Here is a 23,716-nt window from a genome sequence, read left to right on the forward strand (position 1 = left end):
TTGGGCAGAAGGGAAGGAAGGAAAGTGGGGACAAAGGAAGGAAGGAAAATGGGAGGGAAGAAAGGAAAGTGGGCACGAAGGAAGGCAGGAAAGTGGAGAGGGAGGAAGGAAGGAAGGAGAAGGAGGAAGGAAAGTGGCGAGGGAAGGAGGGAGGAAGGAAAGAAGGAAAGTGGAGGGAGGACGAAGGCGGGAAGGAAAGGGGGGAGAGAGGAAGGAAGGAAGGAAGGAAAGTTGGGCAGAAGGAAGGAAAGTGGGGGGAGGAAGAAAGAAAGTGGGGATGAAGGAAGGAAGGAAAGTGGGAAGAAGAAGTAAGGAAGAAGGAAGGAAGGAAGGAAGGAAGGAAGGAAGGAAGGAAGGAAAGTGGGGATGAAGGAAGGAAGGAAAGTGGAGAAGAAGTAAGGAAGGAAAGTGGAGAAGAAGTAAGGAAGGAAGGAAGTAAGGAAGGAAAGTGGGGATGAAGGAAGGAAGGAAGGAAAGTGGGGAGGAAGAAAGGAAGGAAAGTGGGGAGGAAGGAAAAGGAAAGTGGGGAGGAAGGAAGAAGAGGGCGGAAGGAAGGAAGGAAAGTGGTGAGGGAGTAGGAAGGGGTGAGGGAGGGAGGAAGGAAGTGTGGACGAAGGAGGAGAGGAAGGAAGTGGGGAGAGAGAAGGAAGGAGGAAGGAGGAAGGAAAGTGGGGAGGAAGAAAGGAAAGTGGGGAAGGAAGGAAGGAAGGAAAGTGGAGAGGGAGGAAGGAAGGAAGGGAGGAAGGAAGGAAGGAAAGTGGCGAGGGAGGGAGGGAGGAAGGAAGGAAGGAAAGTGTGGACGAAGGAGGGAAGGAAAGTGGGGAGAGAGGAAGGAAGGAAGGAAGGAAGGAAGGAAGGAAGGAAAGTGGGGAGGGAGGAAGAAGTTGGGCAGAAGGAAGGAAAGTGGGGACAAAGGAAGGAAGGAAAATGGGGAGGAAGAAGGAAAGTGGGGAGAAGGAAGGAAGGAAGGAAGGAAGGAGAAGGAAGGCAGGAAGTGGAGAGGGAGGAAGGAAGGAAGGGAGGAGGAAGGAAGGAAAGTGGCGAGGGAGGGAGGGAGGAGGAAGAAGGAAAGTGTGGACGAAGGAGGGAAGGAAAGTGGGGAGAGGAAGGAAGGAAGGAAGGAAAGTGGGGAGGGAGGAAGGAAAGTTGGGCAGAAGGAAGGAAAGTGGGGACAAAGGAAGGAAGGAAAATGGGGAGGAAGAAAGGAAAGTGGGCACGAAGGAAGGCAGGAAAGTGGAGAGGGAGGAAGGAAGGAAGGGAGGAAGGAAGGAAGGAAAGTGGCGAGGGAGGGAGGGAGGAAGGAAAGAAGGAAAGTGTGGACGAAGGAGGGAAGGAAAGTGGGGAGAGAGGAAGGAAGGAAGGAAGGAAAGTGGGGAGGGAGGAAGGAAAGTTGGGCAGAAGGAAGGAAAGTGGGGAGGAAGGAAGGAAGGAAAGTGGGGAGGGAGGAAGGAAGGAAGGAAAGTGGGGATGAAGAAAGGAAAGTGGGGACAAAGGAAGGAAGGAAGGAAAGTGGGGACGAAGGAAGGAAAGTGGGAAGGGAGAAAGGAAAGTGTGGAGGAAGGAAGGAAGATACGAAGGGCACAAAGGAGTGACGGAAGGAAGGAAGGAAGGAAGGAAGGAAACCCTGCTTTGAATGTTGAATGCGCCTCTGCAGCACGTCTGCAAACTGAGGTAGAGACCATGGAAGGATGCACATAGCAAAGAAAGAAAGAAAGAAAGAAGGCCGTGCATGAATAAATGATGGCGCAAACGTGTAAGTATTCCCTTTTGATTTGGACGGGTCAAGTTGGAAAAGACATTACGTCGCCGCTTGGTTAAGCGTCATTAAGCCGACACCAGCTTGTGCGTGAGACTCGGGATGTTACTTTGTTTTCGTTTGGACGGGCTCGTCCCGCTCCTCCTCCTTCTTCTTCTTCTTCTTCTTCTTCTTCTCGACGTTCCGACTATTATAAGATCTGGAGCGGCTCAGCTGAACCGAAACGCATCCGTCCCACGACGACTGAGAGGCACTTCGACCGGTCCCGGCGGCGAGCGGAATTGAAGGCACTAGCAACTCACGTCCGAAGAATTCCGATCAGTCCCGAAGCCGTCCTTTGTCAATTTGGCGTCTGAAACCGACCAAACTCCAAGTGAAAATGGAAGCTAGTTTTCATCTTTTTTTGGGGTGGAACCAAAGCTCATGCACCGGTTCTACTTGAGCGTACTTGACGGTTATAAATGCGCTTTGGATGGCGATTACTTTGATTTCGTAAAAGTGGCTAAATTGCGGCTTTGGCTATATGGGAGTTGAATACATTTTGGGGTTCCTTTTTCCCCTCCCTGACCCCCCCGTCCCCCCCCCCTCCAAAAAAGGACACTGCAGAGTGCCTGAGTTGCAACAAGCTGCGTACTGATGTCATGCATTAAATATGCCGGCATACAAAAAGTACCGAGTGTCCAACGAGCGTAATGCAGGTGACTTTTTCCTCATGCTGTGAATTCGTTTCTGAAGTGTCCACTTGAAATTGAACATTCAAATCCTAAATTTCTAAATATGTCAACTGAAAGCGTTCCTCGAGGGCGTTTGGTGCAAAAACACGGGCGGCGGAACCTCCGTCGTCTCTGCGATGGAGAGAACGTGTACATCTGGTGGCATGCGTCAAAATGGAAAGTCAGTCAGTCATCATGCGTGGAGCTCCGCGGTGGCGCCGTGCTGCATCCAAGGGGGGGGGGGGGGGGGGCGCCGGATAACTCTGTTTTCCGGACGCCTCTACGACCGGGTCGTTAAGGTGCTTTTTGCGCAACGGTTAGATCCTCCAAAGGGTGGACGGGGAGGAAGCGAATCGGGAATCGGGTGGCGGGTGGCGGCGGAGGATCCGACATCTACTGCAGCTTCTTTTCAAGTTGCCGGTAACTTTTCCGCCGCCTTGCTTCTCGCTGTTCCATGCATCATTTTGCTCGTATAAGACGTGAGTGTGCTCTGCATCCTAAACTCCTAGTGGGTTATATCTGAGGGTCTCCGTAGGGGAGATCCTTTGGGGTACGTACTTGCAGGATGAAAAGAGTCGATCGGCCGATCTAACTGCGGTCTACTCTAACGGTGTCGGCTTCTCCTCTACGGGGGTTTTTATTTAGCAGGCCTCGACGAAGCCCTCGTGAAGCCGACGGCTGATCGGGTCCCCGCCTAAACGTCCGTCAGCAGCTTGTTCTTGTTCACGCAGTTCTGGTTGGCTACGGTGCAGTTACCAGTTCTGAGGTTGGCCTCCCGGAAGTTGTCGATGCTGTTGTTCAGGTCGCCGTCGATCTCCATGTAGTCGGACTTGCTGACCGCGGAGGAGCTGCGACGGCTGGAGTCGCTGTCGGTCGGGATGTTGGGATTGCTGACGTTGAGCAGCTGAGCCTGCTCCTCTCCCTCCGTCTCCCTGTGGTAGAAGTAGTTGAAGTTGGACACGATGACGGGCACGGGCAGCGCGATGGTCAACACGCCGGCGATGGCGCACAGAGACCCCACGATCTTGCCCCCGATGGTGACCGGCACCATGTCGCCGTAGCCCACGGTGGTCATGGACACCACCGCCCACCAGAACGCGTCGGGGATGCTTCGGAAATAGGAACCCTGCTCCTCGGCCTCGGCGAAGAAGACGGCGCTGGAGAACAAGATGACGCCGATGAAGAGGAAGAAGATGAGCAGTCCCAACTCTCGCATGCTGGCTTTGAGCGTCTGTCCCAAAATTTGCAGTCCTTTGGAGTGTCGGGAAAGCTTGAAGATCCGGAAGACCCGGACCAGACGGATCACCCTGAGTATGGCCAGAGACGTGGCCTGCTCCCCGACCCCCTCGGTGTCGGGGTCTTCGGCCAGCTCGGTGCCCAACGTGATGAAGTAGGGGATGATGGCCACGATGTCGATGGTGTTCATCATGTTCTTGAAGAAGGCCGGTTTGCTGGGACAAGCCAAAAAGCGCACGATCAACTCGAAGGAGAACCAGATGATGCAGAGGGTCTCGATGACAAAGAAGGGGTCCGTCAGGATGTTCGGTTTGTAGTAGATGGTGGTGTTGCCGACAGTTTCCAGGTGGCCCATGGGCTCCTCCTTGAGCTGCGGTAGCGTCTCCAAACAGAATATAACGATGGAAATGAGGATGACCATGACGGAAACGATGGCGATCCCCCTGGCCGTGCCCGAGCTCTCCGGGTGCTCGAAGAGGAGCCAGATCTGGCGCTGGAACTCCTTCTCGGGCAGGGGCCGCTCCTCCTCCCTGATGAAGCCCTCGTCTTCTCGGAACCTCTCCATGGCCTCCACCCCCAGCTCGTAGAACTTGATCTCCTCCGAGAACATGTCTAAGGGGACGTTGACGGGCCTCCGCAACCTGCCCCCGGACTGGTAGTAGTACAGGATGGCGTCGAAGCTGGGCCTGTTCCTGTCAAAGAAGTACTCGTTCCTCAGGGGGTCGAAGTAGCGCATGCGCTTCTTGGGGTTGCCCAGCAGCGTCTCCGGGAACTGGGAGAGGGTCTTGAGCTGCGTTTCGAACCTGAGGCCGGCTATGTTGATGACCACCCTCTCGCAGCACTCGTGGTCGTTGTGGTCAGGCGGCGGGTAGGCATCCTGGGGGTGGCCCGGCACGGCCGAAGTCTCGTCCGCGTTGTCTCCCGAGACCACCGTCATTTTGGGGCGAGGGGGCGGGGCGGGGGTGCGGTTAGTCCGACAGCGCGGGTGTGCGGGTCCACGGTGGATTAAGACCTTGCTGCGCCCCTTAAAGTGCTCGGAACGTCCAACCGCCCCCGGGACACCAGGGGCCGGTTGGCGGAATCTGCCTCAGTGTGGCTCCACTGCGGTTCTCGCTGACTGGACCATTGCTGCTCTCCAGCGCCGCTGCCTCTGCCACCCATAGAGCGAGAGAGCGAGAGAGAGAGAGAGAACGGGAGGAGGGGATGAGGAGGATGGTGGGGGTGGAATAATGGGATCAAACAGCGAACACAGAAACATATTTGCCGGCTCAGCATTTTCTCCACTTTACTTATTTATTTCTCGACTTCTCTCAGGCTCTATTAGCGAGCCGCTTCCGCGCAGTGGCAAACGCTTTTGCCAAACTGTCGCCGTCACTCCGGCTGCCTCGTCACTGCAGTTTGGAGCCGTGACACGACTTAAGTTTTGGAGCTCCGAGGGGATACGCGGGCACGCAGTTGTTGTTTTTTTTTTTTTTTTTTGACGCATAATGTTTCACAGCGGAGCTTTTTGATGTGCACAGGCGTGGCGGCGACGCAGTCCACAACATTCGAGAGAGCCGTGCGTGCGCTACTCGCGCCGGGGTTCTTACCTCGGGGGTGCCGTCGGCGGACGGCGGGGTCTCCGAAAGTGTCCTGTCCTCCGGTCAATGCGCCCATGTGAAGTGTCTCACATGGCGGCTCCCATCCGGTAGCGAGGCGGTAGGGCAAAAACAACAACAATCATAATTAGAAAATGATGACATGGCTGCCGGGGATGCAGGAGGAGGAGGAGGAGGAGGATGCAGGATGCAGGATGCAGGCTGGAGCTCCCTCACGGTGCACTGCGGGAGGAGATGTGGCTTTTTGCCGATGTGTGGTTTTTTTTTTTACGCTGCATTTCAAAAGGGGGAGGGGAAGGAAAGGCGGAGGACGGTAGTGGGTGGTGCGGCGGCTCGCTACATTAAAGGAGCCACGCGCCGGACTTTGACGTTATCCAGACATCAGCAGAAAGCGATGGAGAGGCACAGCCGGCCGCCGGCTCCCGTCCACGCCGGGTGGGCGGCCGAGGGGGAAGAAAAAGAAGAAGAAATGCACAGCTGATGCACAGAAGCTTTCCTCCTCTGCAGCGTGTGGATGCATGGATGGATGGATGGATGGATGGAGGAGAAGGAGGAGGAGGAAAGAGAGAGAGAGCGAGCGAGAGAGAGAGGAGTTGGAGCTTTCGACGCAATGCAGAGCGCCCCTTGAAAGCAGCACAAGTTGTGCATGCGGGCACCGTTCCAGGCGCAGTCCAGCGCAAACAAATATGATCCATATTTGTGCGGGGACGGGATTTGCTGTGGCAAAAAGAAAAAAAGTGATTGGGGGGGGGGGCAATGTGGAGGTGCACGGGAACCTGGGGGGCTGACAAAAGTCAGTCATATCCATAAAATAACACGATCATCTCTATTTATACCACTCCACTTCATATTATATTGAATGTATGGTGCTTTTTAACAAATTGTACCATTCTTTTCATCCTACAGCAATTACGTCATTATCATAATATTACAGTCAATATCCTTTAGAATCACTTGTATGGTACTGCATAAAATTGCGCGCGTGTGTGTGTGTGTGTGCGCACACGCATGCCCTTGCTGACTCATCAAAAGTACTTTTGCCAAAAATGTGCCCAAAGGCGCCAGGACGCAATTTTTCCAGCAAGGTCATTTGAAAGTCAATTGCTCTTGTGACAAATTGAGGCGCGGGCAACGATGCGCTCATGAAGAACAAGTCAATGATTTTCTACGAAATGCCGCAAGGTAACACGTTTTTTGTGACTATTCACACAAGATTGGAATTTCAGAATTTTTACGTCACTTTTTACAAATTTGGAAAGACACGCATTACTACCGTACACCGCCTTCCAAATGGTTACGCAAATTACATTTTTCTCAGATGTCGTCATTTTTACGTCATGAAGCGTTACAGTCTAATTCACAAGCTGTAGAACAAACCTCCCAATAACGACGGCATTTTTTGGGCGGTGGCGTATTTTGGCCCGGAATCAGGTGGAGAGAGCTGGTCTGGACCCCCCCCCCCCCCCCCCTGTGAAATGGATGTGGACTTTTTGACTGGCCACTTTATGCCCTGGTACAAAAAGAAATATGTTACAAAATGACCTTTATACTTGACAATTTGATCTGGGAGAAAAAAAATGGTCGATGCAAAAGTTAAAAACATCGGGCGAACAAAAATTCCTTCCGGAACTTTGTTTGCGTCGCCGGAACCCATGTTTCTTAGGAACATTTATTGCAGACGGACGCAGTGTTTGGATGTAACTAAACTTGGCTAAAAACGACGGAGGAACATCTGTAAGTGATTTTAAAGACATTGTTGTATGTGCATACTGTGTCAGTTAAGTTTATGGAAGATGGTATAAGTACTAGTGAGCTGACTTTTGACCTAAAATGGCACTCGCTAAGCAAGCTAATGCTAATCGCGATTGCTAACTGTTTAGCGTTCATCATTTTTGCTGTCTCACATTCTGTACATTAAATTTACAGCATACACTCAGTAACAACATATTTACGAGTAGTTTAAGGATAGACGTGCGTACCTCACGAATGAGAATAAAATGTGTTTTCGCAGGAAAACACAAGTTAAACAATAGCAGTAATATCATAAAGGGGATAATTATTCGATCAATATGATAACCTGTAAAGAAACTCAAGTAGAGACACCGAAAAAAGTAAGTAAGTTTCTTTCGGCTTTTTCCATTAGGGGTCGAAACAACAATTGAAAAAAAAAAAAAAAAAATATATATATATATGAAGCTGCTTTCAAAAAAATAGTCACATCTTCAAATGTTATTTGACCCGTCAGATGTTTTGTGACTTTTGATTTCCCAATGCTGCAAACCCAACAAATGATTACGTTCAGTTCTTGGAGAACGTCTAAATTGTCTTCAAACACCATTCGGTGCAATCATTTCAAACAGATCTGGGAAAAAAAAAAACCCAAAACAATTCTCAATTTGTGGTTTGCTTCAAAAACTTCAAATTATGCCCTGAATTGAATTACGTTGACTGTCATTTGCATTAAAAAGTTTGTTGGAAATCGAAGAAAAAGATCCATCCATCCATTATCTGAGCTGCTTATCCTCACGAGGGTTGCAGAAGGCCTTGAGCCAATCCCGGCTATTGTTGAACTAGTTGCCGGCCAATCGCAGGCCACGTCGAAGCAAGTAACGTTCACATCTACGGAAACCGGCGTCCTCGGAGAAAAGCCACGCAGGCAAAATCCATACGGACGGGGGCTGGGTATCGAACGCCTGTCATCAGAACTGTGAGGCAGATGCTCTGATCAAATCACCCACGGTTCCTCAGAGAAAAATATAGTTTGGAGAACGTAGCGTAGTAGAAGTTCCAAGCGGTAGCGTGACATGGAAATGGACAGAAGCTAAAATCTGATTGGACCAAAAAATTCAAAAACCCAACAACTAGATGAAAACAATACACTGTTGGGAATAAATTCATACCATTTCATGAAACAAACATTCTGTCCCTGATGACTGAGCATTTATTTTATTTAGAAAAAAGATTAAATTAAATTCACAGACAGGTTACAAAAATAAATACTATATTTCATAACATTTACATTGGCAATCATCCACAGCGTGCTTTGAGAGTTCTCCGTTTCTGGTGGGCTTTGCCAAAACTGTAGAAAATATGTACAACAATCTTTCACAGGAGTTTTTCTTCGTCCATTCGGGCCACGTCGTCGTTCTTGTTGAGACATTTCATTGGATCACAACAAAAATATTATTATTATTTTTTTTCCATTGCCACTGCTGGGACGGCAAGCCCGAGTGTGCGTCCAGACGCCTGCGAGAAAAGACAAACGGCAAATTTGTGAGCTCGCTGACACGGTGGACATTTTTGGCTAGCGTTAGCATTTAATGGCAGAAACGGAATTCGGTTAAAAAATTAAGCCCACGATGTCGTTTTGACAGTTTTGATCGCGCTCACTGTGACCGAGTGGACACGTTCATGTTGACGAACTTTGCACCGTTTCCGCCTCCATTAAAGCACGACAAAATGCTGCCGGTGAAATCATTGAAAACGTTGGATGCTTTCTTAAAGGGCCAGTTGCCTCCTTAACGACAGCTTGGACGCTGGCAAAGTTTCTGTGTGATTCTGAAAATGTACACGATCAAAATGATAAATTTATTCAAGTAACTTGTTGCGGATAATAAAACCATGCCTGTTTTTTTTTTTTTTGTTTTTTGTTTTTTGTTTTTAACTTAATTTCAGTTAACCACTCACTGCTTTACAACACTTTTTAACCCCATCTGTCTTCAGCTACAAAAGTCCAAACGTGGAAAGGTGCGCAGTTCCGTGGTTCCGATTCCTTACGTTTCAGAATTAGGGTCGGTTGGTATTTTTACAAAAATATTTTTACTCCATCTCCAGCACACGGTGCTGCCATTTTCTCGTCAGTTCTCGTTAATTCAGGTTCTCTCATGCAAAACGAGATCAAAATTCACAAACGCGTAGTGCACAAAACATGAATCAATGTCCAAAATGGGACAAGGCAAAACATGAAAACGTAACTTGACTTGCTCTGGCTGAGTCACGCCGCGGCCGCCGTCAAGACACCCGACGTAACTCGGAGCTTCGCCCTCCTTGGGCGTCCTGAGCTCATCGCAAAGTGGGAAAAGTGATGATGGCGCACCGGTAAAGATGCCGCAAGGCCATCTTTTCTGCAACGTGTCGCTGGCGTCAAATTCATAGTATGCAAATATTTTCCCAAGAAAATGTTTCTCATTTTGAACGTCGCTATATTGTCTTTGCGGGGCATTCAAGTGAATCCAGCTTGAAAAGGATTTAAAAATCATTGCAATCTGTTTTAATTGACCTTTTTCACTACACCCCGACTTCATTTTTTGGTAATATAATCGTGGAACAGTCAATACATTTACTGTCTCAAAGTTGTTCTAGATTTCTTTTGTTTGTTGTTGAGATTTAACAAATCGCCAAACACATCCTGCTATCGTTATATTTGAATACAGTAGAGCTCGAATATAATATCGTTCAGCAATCACAATTGGCAAGTTCTTTGGATTTATTTGCACTCCAAATTATTTTTGCATGTTGCTGCTGCATTTTATAAAACCAAACTTCATAATATTTTTACAGTAAAGCCATGTTCTCTTGGTTCTTATCTCTATTTTGAACTCCACTAATTGCGCTTTTTTTTTTTTTTTTTTTTACTGTACGGTCTGAACTGTGACGTGCTTCCCGCACGCTCCCACACGGCGGCGCTCTTCTCACAATAATTTCCTGCACATTCACCATGGCGAGCTCTAAAACAGCCAAGTCAGAAGCGCTCACATGATCTAATTTCGATTGATTGATTTGAATTCCAAATCAGCAACTGAACTCTAGTACCCAAGATAAGGACATATCATATCAAGAAGTGCCGCGAAGTTTCCCATTACAGGTGAACGGAACAGTGATTTGGAACTTTTTTTTTTTTTTTTTTAACGTGGGATCCGTGTGGTACCCCAACAGGTGCGCCCTGGACGCACAACCCAAAAACCAGAGGCGACCGGCACGTGACTCACAACCCTTTTGGGATGTACTCGGTACTTCATGGAAAAGCCACGTCATGAGCATGCTGACGTTCGTGACGTTCTTGTCATGCCAGCATCCGACCACAAGAGGGAAATCCTTCAACCCTTATGTGACAAAATAAATCAGAAGTGAGCCTCATCGCTTGTGTTGGATCCATCTGGATTTTGCAGGCTGATTGACAATGATTTGCGGCGTGAGGTTAGATCACAGGCAAAATATGAAATCATTGAATTCAGACCTAATTTAGCTGGCTGCTATAAAATGTAAATGAACATGTATTTAGTCATTATTTTTTTTCATTCAACAATTGTAATTTTAAATAAAACAATGTTTGAACCCTCAAGTCATTATGTTTTTAACAATTGAAATAATCCTCACAAGTGTCGCAGGAGTGCCGAAGCCTATCCCAGGTCTCTCCGGGAAGGAGGCGGGGTGCACGCTGAACTGGGACTCTGACCAGCCAATCAGAGCATGGATAAATGCTGACGTTATTTTGGGCCTGTGAGGCAAATTTAGTCAATTTACTAAATATTTAGTCGCGTTCCTTACGTAGTTGAAATGAGCGGTGAAGGTCGTGGGCAGTTTAGATTGGCATGGCAACTCAGAGAGGCTGAAATGTGATTGGACAAAAATATCCAATATCTACATTCAAATAGTGCAAGCAGCGCAGCCAAAACCAATGATATAAACGGAAGAAAACTGAGGTAAGGGAATTTCATGGAACGAATTTGGGAATTTAAGTAGCAAATGTGGGCTAGCGTGTCCGATTGTGTTTAGACGAGAAGAGAGGGCCGACCGCCGTGAGAAACTGGCACCGAGCTCACCATGGGAGCACCTCTCACACGTCAGTCAGCTTCCCGGTGTAGATCTCGATCTGGGTGAGGCTTTCCAGGTCGTCCTCTCGGTAGGATTCTGTCTTGGACAGGGACCGCTCGCTTTTGCTGGAGTTGAAGTCCCCGGAGGAGGTCTGCGGCTGTCCGCAGGTCACGTGCACGTACTGCAAGCGATCTTCCTCGTCGTTATCTCGGTGGTAGAAGTAGTTGAAGTTGGACACGATGACCGGCACAGGTAGAGCGATGGTGAGCACTCCGGCGATGGCGCACAACGATCCCACAAACTTGCCTCCGATGGTGGAGGGGCACATGTCTCCGTAGCCCACCGTTGTCATCGTCACCACCGCCCACCAGAAGGCGTCGGGGATGCTGGAAAAGCCCGATTCGGGATCCTCCGCTTCGGCGAAATACACCGAACTGGAGAAGAGGACCACCCCGATGATCAGGAAGAATATCAAGAGGCCCAGCTCCCTGAGGCTGGCGTGAAGCGTCTGCCCGAGGATCTGAAGACCTTTGGAGTGGCGGGAGAGCTTAAAAATCCGAAAAACACGGACCAAGCGGATGACCCTGAGGATAGCGAGCGACGCGGCTTGCTGGCTGCTGCCCTGGTGCTCGGCCAGGTCCAGTCCTAGGGTGATGAAATACGGCGCAATGGCCACTACGTCGATGATGTTCATGATGTTCTTGAAGAACGCCGCCTTACTGGGGCAGGACAGGAACCTCATTGTGAACTCAAATGAGAACCATACAATGCAAAGTGTTTCCACCATGAAAAAGGGGTCTGTGAAGGGACTGCGCACCTTTCCGTGAGCGCTGCCGTTAACATGAAGCTCCTGGACTGACACTGGGACCTCTCGGAACTCAGGCAAGGTCTCTAAGCAGAATATTATGATGGATATTAGGATAACCATAACGGAGACGATGGCAATGATCCGAGCGGGTCCGGAACTTTCCGGGTACTCGAACAGCAGCCAGAGTTGTCTCTGGAACGCGTTGTTAGGCAGAGGCCGATCCTCCTCCCTCGTCAGACCCTCGTCGTCTCGGAAAAGCTCGATTGTCTCCTCGTCAAACTCGTAGAACTTGATCTCCTCCAGGAAAATATCCACGGGGACGCTCACCGGTCGGCGCAGTCTTCCCCCGGACTGGTAGTAGTACAGGATGGCATCAAAACTGGGTCGGTTCCTGTCGAAGAAGTACTCGTTCCTCAGAGGATCGAAGAAGCGAATTCTTTTGCGAGGGTCCCCCAGGAGTGTGGTGGGGAAGCGCGAGAGGGTCTTCAGTTGGGTCTCGAAGCGCAGGCCCGAGATGTTGATGACCACCCTCTCGCTGCACTCCTCCTCCTCCGAGTCATCCGGCGACAAGGGGCCGACCACCACTGTCTCGTCGCGGTTCTCCTGGGACACCACGGTCATCTTTTCACCCCCCACGAGGGTTGGCACTCACCTCTCAAGTGTCCTTTTTTGTCATACAATCACGTGAGGCCCTGGATTTTCGGAGAAACTCCCCTCCCCCCTCGAAAGGAAATTGTTCCCCGTACCGGCGCCTTTGATTTCCACGGTCCTTTTGTCCGATTAGAACCTGACCGCGTCAGACAGTTCTCCCTCTTGCATAAGAGACGCCAGTGGGCAGAAGCGGTGATCATATTCACACCATCTTAAACGGCGTGGCCCTCCCCAAGTCGGAAGACCAGATGACGCTACCTCTGCCGCTGTCCCTCCGACGCTTCGCCTGAGTAAAACCGGAAGCTCCCAATTTTGATGCTCTTCCCACCAACGCGCCGAACGTCCTGCAGCCTTATTCTCATCGGCGCTTGTCAGCCCCTCCGTGACAAATGTGAAACCTCCCGGTTGCGAGTCCCTCATTCATGAAATCATGGTGCTATTCCTGTCGCAAGGGGAACCCGCCGGTGTCCCCTCGCTCACACTTGAAGAAACAGGACCACCGTGATGAGATTATATTTAATGTGGCCAAAATAAGCTAAAATGCTGCGAGACGTGACCCCCACCTCCCAGTCCGCCGGCGGTTCCCTCGCCAATGGAAAATGCTTGCTTGACTGATACTCGAGACGCTGGGGCAAACGTCGTCTTCTTCGGGAAGCCCGTGGCCAAAATAACATTCGCTCAAAGGACTCAATTGTACAATCTAGAACACACCGTGGGGGTGGGGAGCGGGAGGGGGAGGGGGAGGGGGGGGGGTGTTACCTTCAGGACGAGCGACTTGCCGTTAAGACCTCAAAAAGGGCCCTCAATATGCTGCAGAATGGACCAATCAGTCAGATTCATCAGCAGGTCAAAGTTGATTTTTTTTTTTTTTTTAATGACACTATTTTTAGCGTCTTCATATGGTTGCAGATGTCAAATCAGCTCTCAAATCATCACCCAAGATTATTCTCGACCGTGCCGTGCGTCTCGAAAAACAACCGCTGTTTTCGCTTTTTTATTGCAGCAGTGTAGAAAATATTTGTGCTTGGTGAAGCAGCACGCGGCTCATCACCCAATAATATTCCGTTTTGTGTGCTGCAAGTTTGTTTTTCTCCCATGAAACGAACAAGACAATCTTTCTTTTGCCTGCTGACGCAGCCGCGTTCATAGCGGTTGACTCATTGCTCAAGATTGTTTTCGAGCAGGTACCCTGCATTCCGTGCACGTGCTATGTCCAAACTCTCCTTTTTCCTCACATTGAAATGAAGTAGAAAAAGTAGACGAGCCGTGTTTCCCCGCGTTACCACAACAACAACATTCATACGAGGTGAAGCAGCATGTGGCTCGTGGCCCAAGATTGTTCTCGACCTTGCATTTGCTGTGTGGGCTCCGGACAGTAATAGCGCAGGGCCGTCAGTCAATCAGTGTTGCTAAAAGTGTTTACACACATCACAACGCGCTAACACTGTCATCCGCAAAGATGTGTGCGTGATGTGACAACAATAACACAAAGTCAAGTGCGCCGGCCTGCCGCTATTGTCCCGGGCGGCGGATGCAGTTAAGCAAACGGAGCGTCTGGCTCACGTCGCGCGTGTCCAAGGAAACAAACGATAACAAACAAGCTGCGGAATTGACACGTGATTCGTAATCCGCTGCAGGGGACGACGCCGGCGTTATATCGGGCGACCTCAGTCACACGTCTGTTCCAATGTTTTGCTCAGCTTTCGACGCGACACTTTGCCGCCCGCTTTTCTTTCTTTTATTGTTTTAATTTCATGATCACTTGAAGTGGGTTGAAAGTAGCAGACAGCAGTCATTCCCATGAGAACTTATCCGTTTTGTTATAATTGGTTCCAAAATGATGACGCCTTTTACTTCAAATATTCTTTTTCAATGACGTGTAACGACAGGCAGAACGATACAGTTGTCTTCCGCTAGATGGCGGAATGTACAATTCACCAGCGTATCTATCCACCAGTTAGCATCCTTCAACTTGGTGGCATTGAGCTGAACGCAACTTATAACTCATAATCGCTAGGGAACAATTCTTCCAAAAAGAGGCTTCAAATTGTTTCCTGCCATTGGCAGCTCAAGTTTAGTCTCCAAAACGAAACCTGGAACAAAGAACGTGGATTTAACCAGATGGCTTAGCCTTAGCAAAGTCTGCTTAGCTTAATGCTAACAAATGATACAAAAGACATTTGACGGTTAACGACGTTAGCATAGATGGAGTAATGTCGTTTGATTGACAAATAGTGCAGCAACACATGTAGACAGAAAAATGTAGTCATGGGAACATTTTATTTTAAAGTACTTGTATTTCATCAGTGTTTTATTTGCATTTCATTCTGCCACGATGTTCTTGAGAATATCCAAAATCACTGGGGATACAATGAAACTGAAGCATGTCGAATTGGACAAAAGCTGTTGGTAATGTACAGCTCCATCTCTGTTGTATTCTTCAGGAAATATGCCTTTTGTGGTCCCAAACATGGAAATGAACTCTCAACGCAAGAAACGAGGGATGGTCCACGTAGTGCAAAATGTGAAAATGACTCCTTCCTCTGCCCTCAGTGGCATTTGAATTTGAGATGGTGTAAAATATGAATTTATCAACTTCACGAGTCATTTGTATTGTTTGTAAAGCTACAGTTATGCTTTCTGAAATGCATGTCTTTTTGTGTATTCATGACATTTTTAAGTCTTTGAATTTTGGTCCATTTTGGTGTTGGTCAGTCAGTCGTGAAGAAATTCATGGAGAAAACGAAGTTTTCACCGTATTCTTTCACGGGTGTGGTGTGTAGGAAACAAGAGGCCGAACTTGAGATGAAATGGCACTTGTGAGCTTTGTGTAAAAATAGAGCAAGGATGAGGTTCCCATCTCAGGCGTGAGGCAATCACGCCGGCAACCTCGCAGCCTTTGCCAAAAGTTTGCAAAGTACACCGTTTGTTCGTGTGCGTGTAACAGATTTTTGCCGCTTGTAGGCGATGGAAGCAAAGCAGCATGTGGCTCATTGCCCGGCATTCCGTCCAGGAAGGAACCCGACGGACAATCTGCGTTTCCTCGTGTTACCATAACGACATCCGCGCTAGGTGAAGCAGCATGTGGCTCACGGTCCGCGACAGACTCCACTCATCAGTACCTCATTAGCGGTTTGTGTTTTGCTCCTTTGGTCTCGGGGAAGCGGACACCCCACTTCTACTCACCAATTTTAGCACGCGATCATCCCAACTTGGCGCTCGCATTTAGTTTTTTTTACGTCTTCCTTTGTGCCGATGAGTCGCTTACGAGGCGCCCGGCTAAAATCGAAACTGGCCGGGCTCCTTGGAATTACCTCGCCGTATCCTTGTCACACGCCGAGCTTGCCGGATTATCCTTTCGGGCCTCGGACGTTTTTAGCAAGTGATGTCGCGCTTGATAGGGGCGGGGGGGGGGGTGAGATGATCTGTCGACTCTTCCTTCTTACCCGCTTGGATTCAGTTTTTGAACATTTCTATTTTACAGTCTCTCCCCCGTTGTGTTGTAAGACAAAATTTGCAGAGGACTATTAAGCGCCGATGAGGTGGAACGGTTGCGCGGAGGCGACGTTTGTCGCCTCCGCGCAACGCAGACGCCAAGCGACGAAATGTGACTTCAGATGTCGGGAGGAAAGCAAATTATCGCAGGACTGATATTGCTTCTTCTTCACTTGCTGTGACAGGATCGTCGCGTTTGATACATTTTTCCCGCCATTTTTTGTCATCGCTAACTTTTTACCATTCTCTCAGGATGCTCACCAAATTTGTACCGTACACTCAATAGCAGCAACAAATGGATTTTAAGGGTCGACGTCCATCCCCTCATAAATGACAATAAAATTCATGTTGATCGTAGTGAAAAGAAGAAAAATATATTGGGGGAGGGGAGGGGGAGGATTATTAATTGATGGTTAGACCAATAATCAATCGCAGAAAAGCTCTAAAATGATTTGATAGGAACAGCCCTAATTATTATTATAAATATTGGTGTTGTTGTTATAAAAAAAAACTGCCTTATCACACCTCACTTCCTAATCTAAATATTTGTTTAAGAATACTTTGATCAGTTGTTATGGAGCCAATCGAATTCATTTCAAGCAAATTTCATGACGTCGCCAAGCATATTTTCCATTCCGAGGAAGGAGGAAAGATTGGAAGTCGACCCGCAAATTTTCTCCCATGTCCGGCTGACGCTTTTGTCTTCCCGCCGACAGCTTTTCCCTTTCCCGGCGAGCCGTCGACGAAGCCGCGGCGTGATCGCCAGAACGTCGGCCGGCAGACGTGAGTGCGACTTTCCTGCTTTGCGGTTGCTTCTGTTCTGTTCTTTTCGGGCCACGCGAGGCCCGCCGGCCTCCGTTTGTATTTTGTCCGTGTCACCAGCACGGCAAAGCGAGCTCGCGTCAGAGGTCAAATCATTACCTGCGTCCACAATTTCCAGTGAATTGATGAACATGAATTATGGTGTCACGTTCTTTTGTCCTTTTCGTTATCGCTGCTGTCAGAGGCAAATGTCCAAACTAGCTAATGTCAAAGGTCAAATCAGTAAGTTTCTCCTCGGCCCCTGGAGCCGTCACTACATTCAGTTGATTCATAAATACTAAGAGTTCAACGTCCTATAGCTCCTCTCCTTTCTTTTTTAATGCCCTTCAAAAGAAATAATCTAGCAAAGTTTAAAAGAAAAGAATTATCATTTCTTTCAAATCAACACGCTGGCTTAAGGTTTTATGGTCCTTTCGACAAGCAAGAAAAATATTCATTTGAAATGAAATATGAGAAGAGATAGAAAAGATATCAAATAACGAATCAGTCCATCCTTCCATCTGGCAAAATGTTCATCCATTTTCCGAGCCGCTTATCCTCTCGAGGGTCGCGGGAGTGCTGGAGCCGATGCCGGCTATCGTCGGGCAGGAGGCGGGGTACGCCCTGAACTGGTCGCCAGCCGCACTCCCAATCACGCCTACGGCCAATTTAGGGTCTTCAATGAATGCAAGCACGTTTTGGGGATGTGGGAGGAAAGCGGAGTGCTCACCCGGAGAAAACCCACGCAGGCAGGCACTGGGAGGAACACAGGCGGTGCCTGGGGTTGAACCCGGGTCCCGACAACTGTGTGGCCAACGCGCTAACCTGTTTCCCACCCACAATTTTCATTTAACTAAAGAAAAAAAACAACGACATTAAATTGCTTTGAAAATGGATGGAATGATGGTTCATGGTCCCTTTCTGTGTTTTTCCATTTGGAGCGCTATCCAAGACCTCATTGGCTGAAATCAAAAAGGTCAAACCAGTCCACGTTTCTATTCAGCATTTGTGAAGAGCGCAGTTTTCACTTTTTGAAGCTTAAGCTTTTTATTTTTCAGCCGACTGATAAAACCGAAGATGGCAAAGGACGCTAAGTGAGCCCGTTTGGCAGACCCATCCGTCAAAAAGTCAAAAGCTCAAATGACTAACATGAGTTTTAGCTGATTGGGAAACTGTGAGTTGATGGTCCGGCGTTCGGGCCTAATTGTTGCGTTTAATATGTAATTTGAATTTGATTGCGCCCGATGACGTTGCAGTTAATATCGCAGCCGTGCATTTCCAAATGAGGGATTTGGCAGCGTTGCATTTTCAGCTTTCGCCGGCGCTGTAACCGAATCCCGTCCCGTCCCGTCCCGTCCGAAGGCAGCGACTTTGAGGGAGTCCTATAAATAAACGGGCCACACTCGGCGACACGATGAGCTCACGGCAGCGGCGCTTCCGTCCCGGCAGTCCTCGCAGCCGCAACTATTTTCTCCCGCCGCCTCGAGGAGCGCGTGTCGAGAATGCGCTCTCGCGGGAATTCACAGACTTCACTTTAGATTGTACGCAAGGCAAATTTGCTAACGGTCGCTGGCTAGCTGACTCGCGCGCACGTCCGCCGCCGTTACGTTTGTCGGCGGTGACTTTCAAATTATTGGCAATTACTTTTTTTTTTTTTTTTTTTTGCTTTAGGCCTTTAGTTCTTGTTGGGCTGCGTAGTCGGCGCGCTGGGCTGCATTTGACACGTGTAGCAAGGTTGAAATACGCAAATAGTCGCAGCCTAGCTGAGGTCGTTGGCTAATTTTTGATGACTAAAATTACCCGGCGTTAGTCGTTTCCTAACGTGTCAACTTTAATAATATGCCCAATTTAACGCGGGCCCACCCGCGATAGATGAACATTTTCACTGTAGAGACCAAATATTTTTGGGATAATCATTTTCATCCTGCGACTGACTGGCAACCAGTTCAGGGTGTCGTCCGCCTTTTGCCCGAAGCTAGCTGGGATAGGCTCTGGCTCTCCCGCGACCCTCGTGTGGATAAGTGGCTTGGAAAATATGCGGGTGGTAAACATATTAAAAGACACTTTTAGATGAATTAATTTGGCGCTGTTCTCACATTCTGGTCGACGTGTACTGGGTGACGTCACTTTGGCAAATGAAGAGGCAAAAAGCGTCAAAGTTGCACGTGAAACAAAAAAGAATTCAATGTGCATATTTCAAACCGCTCAATGCTAACAGTTGAGCCAACAGACATTAGCATCCACGTCACAGTACGTAATAATAAAGCTTAAAAATGTCCAACCACAGCGTATCATTTCGTCCGCGAGCTTAATGCGATTCATTGCATCTTTTTCTAAATCAAATTATCTGGAAGGACTTGATGAGTTGGTTATGATATTAAAGTGTTTTTTTTGGGATCACGCTCACACTTTCAACAATTCAGTTACGATTTTGATTCTTGTTGAGGGGTGTGCATTGCAAATGTAGTTTCAATATTTGCATCGGGCTTGTGGTTTGCCTTTAGAATTACGAAATGTTTTTTTTTTTTTTTTTTCTCCCACGGTCGTCAAAATGATTTGGACGAGATTTTTGATTCGATGCCTTCCTTTCCATCTGAATTCTTGAAAGGGTCACTGAAATTGAGCGTAACGATTACAACGTGACAAAGCGGCAATCTGGCCTCCGCTCCCACTAAATTTCCACGTCGTCATCTCGGTGGACTCGGCGAGGGCATCGTGAGCGTCTCACTCGGCATTTTGGCCGCCGTCCCGTCATTATTATTGTTCTGAAAATGAAAGTTGATGTCTTACTTATTCACTTCGCTTTTATTGAGTTGCGGTTTTCAAAAGGACTTTTTTTTCTCGCGCACTGCCGCGTGAGCTCATTTTGACTGCAATCGCAATAATAACAACGCCGGGGCTTGGTCGTCCAAAGTTGCCCCGCGATTGGCTGGCGACCGGTCCCGGTGTACCCCGCCTCTCTGGAGAGGAAGAGAAAAGGTCAAAAGTCACGGTGGGCTCAGCTTGTCCGACATCTTTGCCCGCTTTGTCCCTGGCCTCCACAATCAAATGGTGGAAAGTAACAAAGTTCAAATACTTCATTCTTATACTGAAGTCGCTTTTTCTGTTGGACTTAATTGAAGCGTTCTTTTCCTGACAAACATACAGTCAGTCTCTGTCCTCTTCACTTTCTTACTTTGTCAAACTCGACAAAGTCGTGTGTTGTCCTACCTCAAAAACGACGTGGATAACCTTGCGTTCGAAGCTTTGTTACCATGAATCCAAAACTTTTCAAGCTCCTAAAGCCATCACAGCATCACATGATTTTCAATCCCAGATGTACAAAGTCTGACCCGGGGGGTTGGGGGGGGCGGCCATTTTCGGACCGCCGCACATTTTTATTAGCCAGTCGCGGAAGCTAAAATTAAATTTCAACAAGATTACGTGGAAATACGAAAAATGGTCAAAGGTTGCGCACGTTTAAAAAAAAAATAGTGATAATGTAACAACATTTGACATGTTTTCAAATGTTTCATGAAAATTGTCTTCATGTAAAATTGAAGCCAAAAGTTGACACACATGATCCAAAAAACACATTTCATATTTTTGTCTGACTGTCTGAAGTCAAATCAGATTAGACCTCCCCTGTTTCAGGTTAGTCAGGATCCCCAAAATTATTTCATTTTGCGAAATACCACAATTTTGAGAGAGAGCATTTTATATTATTTTTTTGGAGGTCAAAGGTTGAAGTGTACGACTTGGGTCAAAGGTTTTGGGTCGCCTTCCACGAGGTTCCGACAGTACTCTTCAGGAATCCTGGCCCATTCCTCCAACGAGAAATGTGCTTTCAGCTGTAAATATATTTGATTTAATCCATTCTGTCGATCGCTGCTCGCCCCCTGCTGGCCACGAGCAATAATGCATCTTCCCTTCACGTACCTCTCAGCTTATTTTTTCTGTGTGAGGGCCACAAAAAGCTCACTTTTAGTTGGTTACTTATTGACGTCACGAGCCATGATCTCCTCAGTCAGGAGAAGAGTACAGAAAAATGACGGAACGCAGTGAGAGATCGGATGACAAGATAGAAGGCTTATCTTGCAAAGTAAAACAACAACAACATCAAACAAAACTAAACACACTTTCAATTTGAATTTGATTAGCTAATTCTGAACGGCGTGTGCACACTTGTGCAACCATCTTATCCCTACCTCTCCACTCCATTTTAAAATATTGAGTCGAACCGGTTACAGTTCACATTACTAGGGGGGAAAAAAGTTTTTCTCTTTTTTTTTAAAAAAAATATGTATCGCAAAAAAATCAGAGGGTGCGTCGACTTTTTATAGCGGTTGTGCAGGAATAACAAGCGTTACGAAGCATAAAGCATCTAGAGTCTTCAACGCGGACGGACCCGCGAGGCTGACTGGCGAGCCGCTAGCGCTGGCGACAGCCGGTTAAGGTTCCGGTCGGGTCTACAGACTGTCCGCCGACACGCTGAGCACCTGCGGCCCCACACGGTTGCGGCGTCGAGCGAAGAGCCGCGCCGCCCTCCTGCGGCGGTATCGCTTGGACAGCAGCACGTAGAGCACGGGGTTGACGCAAGGGTGCAAGTACTGCAAAACGGTGCAGGTGAAGTAGAAGAGCTCCCAGGCTCGTCCGTGGCGGTACAGGTCCAAGTAAACGCACAGCTCCAGGACGTAGCCCGGCAGCCAGCACGCCGAGAAGGTTGCGGAGGCCAAGAACACCATCGCCGAGGCCCGCCGCGTGTTCCTGGCGCCGGACGACGACATGACCGGACTCTTTTGGAGGAACAGAGCCAGGCGGACGTAGTTGAAGGCGATGACCAGCATGGGGATCAAGTAGAAGAGCACAAACTGGCTCAGAACCACCTGGTAGTGGTGCTCCTGGACGGCGGGCAGGCAGAAGGTGACGGCGTTCGGGCTCGGGCTCGGGCTCGGGCTGGGGCTGGGGCTCTCCTTGGTGGCGAACATCCGCAGAGGCAGGCTGATGACGAAGCTCAGGGCCCAGGCCGGCGCCGACATCAGGACGAGCAGGTCCGCGGCCGGGGGCCGGTAGGGGTCGGTGACCATCGTGGCGCGGGCCGCCGACACGGCGCACAGCGAGTAGGCGCTGGCCCCCAGGCTGAAGGCCGACAGGAACTGGTAGACCTTGCAGGAAAGGTCGCCCAGCGGCCACGAGTGGCTGACGGCCGAGTGCACGGTGAACGGGACCAGCAGCAGGGCCAGGAAGTCGGCCAGCGACGTGCTGAGGAGCAGCGCGTCCAGCCGGTTCTTGCGCAGCGACCGCTGCCGGGCCAACAGGGAGAAGACCAGGAGGTTGGCGCCCAGTCCGACGGCCAGGATCAAGACGCACGTGCCGGCGAACGCCAGCCCGTAGGCGTTGACGCCAGCCATCTTTGGTGTCGGCTTGACTTCAGCTGCTTTAGAGGAGACAAAACAAACGCGCCTTTCGTCACGTTTTGAACTGAGACTTGTCTTTCGGGTCGCCGCCCCCGAAGTCAGTTACAGCTTGCCGTAATTTCCCGCCTACAAGCTGCAACTTTTTTGTCACGCCTTCAACCCTGCGGTGACGCGGCGCTAGCGTTAGCGCACCTCCGGAGGCCATAACGATCGGGGGCGAGCTAGCGGGCCGCAACGGAGCCGGCGACGACGCGGTGTTGCCAACCGACCCGCTTTCTCGTTTTATTTGAAGACTTTTCTGGCCGCTCTACTTCCACAAATACTTCCCTTTGTGCGGCGCACGCTTTCTAAAGTCTTCACGGTCGTCGTCTTGATGTTTGAATTTGTTGAGAGTTCAAAACGAGCATCCCAATTAGCTTCCTTGGAGAAAATGGATTTCACATGCAAGTACAGTCAATGAAGTTCGGATTAAGAAGGAGCTGCACATGATGAGGATTCAAATATTGCCGGCAGCTGCTGTGATTGACATGAAATTTCCTACGGGGAAAAAAAAAAAAAAAAAAAAAAATTGCGTACACCTCGCACCTGCTAGCTTCGGCTATGAGGCTAACACACAAGCACGTTTGATCTTTTTAAAATGGATTTGGTAACAATAAATTGAAACAACGTGACATTTACAGTGACGCGATTAGGCTAATAAGATCGTTAAAGAATGATCAAACCCCAAAAGTACACACAAGTCGCTCACCGCATCATCGTTTTGTGGCTCATTTCTTCTTCTTCTCCCCCCCCCCCCCCCCCCCGCGCAAATCGCTGCAATCCTTTTCGCTGAGCTGGGAAAGGCGGCGAGCTTTTCTTTTCCTTTTCTTTTCGTTTTTCTCTCCTCTGTCGTCCTCCGCTCCCGTCGTCTCTCCGTCCGTCGATAGCGCAAAAGGCGGAAGAGCAAACAGGCGCTGGGCTCCCATCGATTGAAGAGCAGCTGTTACAATCGTAGTACAAGTAGAAAGTACACGCTACTTTGGTTTACCTTGATTCATCTCTTAGAGCGTAGTATGGTTATCGTAGTACAGTTACTGCAGTAGAGTATGGCATTGTGTTGTGTAAGGTAGTGTTTCGTGTGATACAGTACAAGGTGAAATAGTATACTATAGTCGGATGGGTAGTATTGGGCTACATTTACCCCGTATCATTTAACTTTTTCTACTTATCAGAGTAGTTTCAATGCTATACTTGGTTTTTATTCTGAAGAAAATCGTATTTTACTCTTGTTACATTCTACTAGCTAGCTTAATTCATCATATTTTTCCAAGATTGAAACTATTTTTTTTTTGTGAAAGCAGTCGTAAAGCAGTATTTATCTTCCAGTTACTTGAAAGAGGGCTTTGAGGAAGAAAAAAAATGCTTGGAATAACTCGTTATTATTCATGATGTCTGGCAATCACGTTGAA

General features: G+C 48.6%; 3 protein-coding genes and 1 long non-coding RNA gene across 8 annotated transcripts in view; 1 reads left to right on the forward strand and 3 right to left on the reverse strand.

The window, feature by feature from the left end:
• Positions 1 to 3,163: 3,163 nt before the first annotated feature.
• LOC133502084 (potassium voltage-gated channel subfamily A member 1-like) lies at positions 3,164 to 4,642 on the reverse strand. The gene has a single exon (XM_061822481.1). It carries the CDS (start codon positions 4,640 to 4,642, stop codon positions 3,164 to 3,166), a length of 1,479 nt encoding a protein of 492 aa, XP_061678465.1.
• A 2,304-nt stretch (positions 4,643 to 6,946) lies between these two features.
• Positions 6,947 to 23,716, forward strand: part of LOC133502152 (uncharacterized) — a 55,446-nt gene continuing 38,676 nt past the window's right edge. For all 5 annotated transcript variants that reach the window (XR_009795378.1, XR_009795375.1, XR_009795377.1 and 2 more), the window contains exons 1-2: positions 6,947 to 7,037; positions 16,788 to 16,854. This is a non-coding gene — a long non-coding RNA (uncharacterized LOC133502152). The remainder of the gene's footprint in view (positions 7,038 to 16,787; positions 16,855 to 23,716) is intronic.
• On the reverse strand, positions 11,140 to 12,546 carry LOC133502089 (shaker-related potassium channel tsha2-like). Its single transcript, XM_061822490.1, has one exon. It carries the CDS (start codon positions 12,544 to 12,546, stop codon positions 11,140 to 11,142), a length of 1,407 nt encoding a protein of 468 aa, XP_061678474.1.
• LOC133501723 (somatostatin receptor type 5) lies at positions 21,321 to 22,262 on the reverse strand. Its single transcript, XM_061821609.1, has one exon. The coding sequence runs from the start codon at positions 22,260 to 22,262 to the stop codon at positions 21,321 to 21,323; it is 942 nt and encodes a 313-aa protein (XP_061677593.1).

This window comes from Syngnathoides biaculeatus, chromosome 6, assembly GCF_019802595.1.
Source record: "Syngnathoides biaculeatus isolate LvHL_M chromosome 6, ASM1980259v1, whole genome shotgun sequence".
Lineage (NCBI taxonomy): Eukaryota > Metazoa > Chordata > Actinopteri > Syngnathiformes > Syngnathidae > Syngnathoides > Syngnathoides biaculeatus.

Bases quoted from the DNA above. Each gene is read 5' to 3' on its own strand.
- LOC133501723 (XM_061821609.1), bottom strand. From the start codon at position 22,262: ATGGCTGGCGTCAACGCCTACGGGCTGGCGTTCGCCGGCACGTGCGTC.
- LOC133502089 (XM_061822490.1), bottom strand. From the start codon at position 12,546: ATGACCGTGGTGTCCCAGGAGAACCGCGACGAGACAGTGGTGGTCGGC.
- LOC133502084 (XM_061822481.1), bottom strand. From the start codon at position 4,642: ATGACGGTGGTCTCGGGAGACAACGCGGACGAGACTTCGGCCGTGCCG.